We start from the raw sequence: 4,315 nt of genomic DNA, 5'->3' as shown, positions 1-4,315 counted from the left end.
GAGAGAGAGAGAGAGAGAGAGAGGGAGCTTTTTGCTCTTATATGCTTTTCCATCCCTGCCTGAGGTTACCGTGCTCTTTTTCGTAGGCTTTTCTTTCCGCAGACAAACCTAATCTGTTTTTTTTTTACATTTTTACTCTGTTCTGTGAAACACGATCCCCTTTGATCGGATGTTTTTCTTCGTTTTACACGATTCCTTTTGATCGGAATTTTTTCCTCCAGTTTTTCTATTTTCTTCTTTTTTCTTTCGAAAAGAAAAGCTCTACATTGTATTTTGTCCACTCTGTGTTCGGCTCCATGTGGCTAACTTAGAGGCATATTTACAGTATTTTAAAGGAATTAATAGCTATAAATCTGTCAGCTGGTGCATTCAGTTCAATTCCTAACACCATAAGCACCCTCCAGATCGTGTCATTCATAGCTGAGTGTTGTATGCAGTGTCCTCAGTTCACATCCAGGTAGCTGTATGTGCCATCTTTATCGATCTTTCTAATCACGGTGTAAGTATCAAAGCTTAAGTTTGCAGTATTGCTCAGTTTTCCTCTCTTATAGTTATATTTAATGCACTTAATGATACTTCCCTTCATCTTGATGTTGGGGTTGATGATTTTGATGATGTTGAATTTACTCGTCAGTCAGTTGTGGTCCTTGACAACCGTCATCTGGTCGTTATTGTAGAAAAGGTGGCTTGCTTTACCACCCAATGAGGTAGATACATGGCTATTCCTGTATTGTGGTCTGCCAAGAAGTGGTGCTGGTGCAAAGGTAGAGGAGTAGAGTTAGTAGTTTGTTCTCTTGGAAGATGCCACTTCTTATGTTCATTTGTCGTGGTAGAGATTCAGTGTGTCCGTCCAGATTTTCACGCTCTATGTAAGAAATCTGACACTTGTTGGGCAGACCATGTAGATCTTGAGGCTCTCCTTTACCCACAAGTGCGGCTTCCTGTAAAATACCTTCTTGTAGTCGATCCCTGCTGTTGATTGATTCAGTATATTTGATTTGATTTCTCGTCATATTGACTTTATTGATGGGTAGCCGGTTCTCGCATCTGTAGCTTCCTTTCTTACCCTCCTTCCGGTAACAAATCAGTTTTGTCGAGGATGATGTTGCTGTTGATATTGCGAAAACAAAACAATAAAAATGCAAAAAAAAAACCGAACAAAAAACAAAAAAAACAAAAGGCGTATTGAAGGCGCTCTAGTGTGATTGTCCGCTGTTATAGTTATATTTCACTACGTGTGTTATAGTAATATAGTTATAATTATTATCACGCTCTGAATCATTAGTTATTGTTGGAAATGATTATACTGCAGTTATTTTGTCAAGAAATAGGAGGAGAGCTTAATTATAACAAACAGAAGAGAAAATTGTTAATTGCTATTTGCTTGTGCCTGAAAGGCAAAAATTGATTTCCGCATGGCTATGATTCCCATAACGATTGTGATAGCTAACTTTCTCCTGTGGAGCAGAGCAAACAAAAATACAAATAGTAAAGGTATGCAGAGTACTTGTTCAAATATATTCCAGCATTACTAGAAACAATGGCTGCAATACTAAATGAACAATAATGAACAACACTAAGAACAAAGATGTTAATCACAGTAGGGACACATGAGATAATGATTAAAACGACCAGAGTGACAGCGGGGTGTGTTGTCATACTGGAAAAATAAACATGGAAATTTACAGCAGTAATGAAAATGAGAATGCTAGATAACAACAAGAATACATTATTTACACAAGCCGTATGCGCACGCACGCATGTGATTTGCAATATGATGAATGACAAATGTAAAACTATCAGTAAGAAATATTAGTCTTTAGAGGAGAGAATTATGAGAACAAATACAGAAAGAGACATTAACATTTAGATGCAACAGCTACAAGACAAAACTAAGTTGAAAATTCGTTGAAAAATACATCAAGTATAGAATTCAAGAATATATGACGCTCAAGAATTACGTTACGAAGAAGCGTCTCTTTGTTGTAGAATATTTTATTTGTCATTCATGGAAAGAGGTCAAGATAAAAGATCTCTTCATGCAAGAGTCGAGAATTTCAAACCCAATATCAACTTGGAAAGCTTTACTCTCCCTTTATAAAACGCATGGCAGTAAACGTAAACAGACGGATAAATATATTTTTTCTCTCAACTTTTTTTTTTGTTAAATGGTATCTCGAATCAACTTTTGTACTACTACTGTTATACGTCAACTTTCAAACAGAATTAGTCATAAAAAAACGTTCATCATAATCTGTTTTTTTTTTTTTTTTTCCTTTTGGTTTTCGTCTTCCTTCGCAATATAGCATAATGCTTGCATGGCAGAAGAAAGAAATATATTGATTTTTATAGTGTGCGAAATTTAGGTAGAACATTTCTTCATATTTTTCTTTTACTACTTCATAGATATCCCAGTCTACACTTGCAAGGATTTATTCAATTCCGTTTATTCAAATTTATTCATATATCAATTGTCAAATGATGCCCCTTTTTTATGAATCAATAAAACGCCAAAGAGAAACCAATAAACATTTCGTGCTATAAAGTTAGGAAGTAAAACATGGATTTATCGACTCTACACAACAATAACTCCAATATTGATTCTTTAATATTTCGGATAAATAATAACTATTCTTAAACAATACGATTCTAATGTTATTACATAAGAGAATTTCTTTTCTTAGCAGAAATTCTGTCATTTAGATGATGGTAAGTGTGCTAGACAAGTTGTGAAATTAGAATTACTTCTAATGGAAATCTGAAAACAAATTTAACGTTAATTAGAAGAGATTAAAGATTGATTGCTTACCTGAATTGCCATGGTACGATCGGGATTCCAGGAAATGACGGGTATTCCAACTGCGTGCGCCAACTGAGTTACATAACTCCCCGCAGAGGGGTCCCCTTGTAATATGACTTGGTTGTTAATATACATTATGGCTATGGTATTGTTCCGAAAGAAATCATTGCAAAAAGCATCCAGTATTTCTTTGGTACTCCCAGATTTAATAGACTGTAGGTAACCGGTTGGTTTAAATGGCAGTTGTTTGCGTCGATATTGATTGATTGAGCGTATAATATATCCAATGAGTTGTGACTTCTTAAAAGGGCTCTCAGGTACTAATACAGCCATACTGACTGTCGGTGGTGTTCCCTGGTTGAGACTTTCAATAGCTGATAAATTCAATGCAATAAACAGCAGTAAGATGCAAGTATTAATATGGGCCATGTTGTGAGTTTATATATGTATTTTCTTTTACTTCACAACTCGGCCAAACCCTTTTTTTGATGACAATATGATTTTAGAATAAGATCAAATGAATTATATATATATATATATATATATATATATATATATATATATATACAATGTTTGAAACCAGAATAAAATATATCACAACAGCCTTCTGAATTTTCTTTACGAAGCCAGAGGATACATATCTGTATATCGACACATACTCACAAACCTTCCGTCATAGGTGCCAGCATACACATATATAAATATTTATATTTTTCAAACAGAGAAGAACGAATAGATGAAGAGATACCAATATAGATAGAGACAATACCTTTCAGTATGAAACAGGCACTTTCTATCTCATTGTATCATTTGTATTCTCCAGCATATATTCATTTTTACTACATATCATATGTTCTGACACGACATATGATACCTCTGTTGACCAATGATCAATAACTGGTTTGGGGATTTGCTTTCAAATAAGTGGTGTTGGAATAAATAAACAGAAATTGTGAAATTTTCTATAAACGAAAATATTAATTGTGGAAAACTAAAATAAGCTGAAATAATTTCATATTCTCGGCGGAAAAACGAAACATATACCAGAACTGTTTAAAATATCCATCGAGTATGCTTGACACCATTTCAACCCAGACATTGATGTCTATTCTAGATGAGGGACTACACCATCAAGATGAATCGGATGTCAGATGTAGCTTTGGAAACACGTGGTATGTTGCTCGTTTCCGCATCTCCGGTCACTGAACACTAATGTACAGCATTCATCGCAAGTTGGCTTTTATTTCCAGCTAAAAAAACCGCTTATTCAGTGTTCCCATCGGCAGCTATAAGTAAAAAAAAAAAAAAAAATGAGAAGTGAAGAAAGAATTACGAATCTCGTTACGTAAAGGAATGTCTGAAAACAAATCATTGAAGTAAATATATTTAACATGATATTAAAATATAGCGAAATTATATTCCCTTTCTTTTAAGAGTTATATTGACATAAATGGTTTAGTTTCATACAAACTCTCAATAACGATACATATCAACCTACATGTGTGTGTATATATG

At 34.3% G+C, this 4,315-nt stretch overlaps 1 protein-coding gene across 11 annotated transcripts in view; it reads right to left on the bottom strand.

The window, feature by feature from the left end:
• The window catches only part of LOC128247032 (glutamate receptor ionotropic, NMDA 2B-like), a 1,034,258-nt gene that overhangs the window by 332,862 nt on the left and 697,081 nt on the right, over positions 1-4,315 (bottom strand). For all 11 annotated transcript variants that reach the window (XM_052965637.1, XM_052965633.1, XM_052965638.1 and 8 more), the window contains one exon: positions 2,810-4,086. In XM_052965637.1, the coding sequence (XP_052821597.1) occupies positions 2,810-3,229 (420 nt within the window). In that variant the 5' untranslated portion in view covers positions 3,230-4,086. The remainder of the gene's footprint in view (positions 1-2,809; positions 4,087-4,315) is intronic.

This window comes from Octopus bimaculoides, chromosome 2, assembly GCF_001194135.2.
Source record: "Octopus bimaculoides isolate UCB-OBI-ISO-001 chromosome 2, ASM119413v2, whole genome shotgun sequence".
Lineage (NCBI taxonomy): Eukaryota > Metazoa > Mollusca > Cephalopoda > Octopoda > Octopodidae > Octopus > Octopus bimaculoides.
This window is presented reverse-complemented; position numbering and strand designations above follow the sequence as displayed.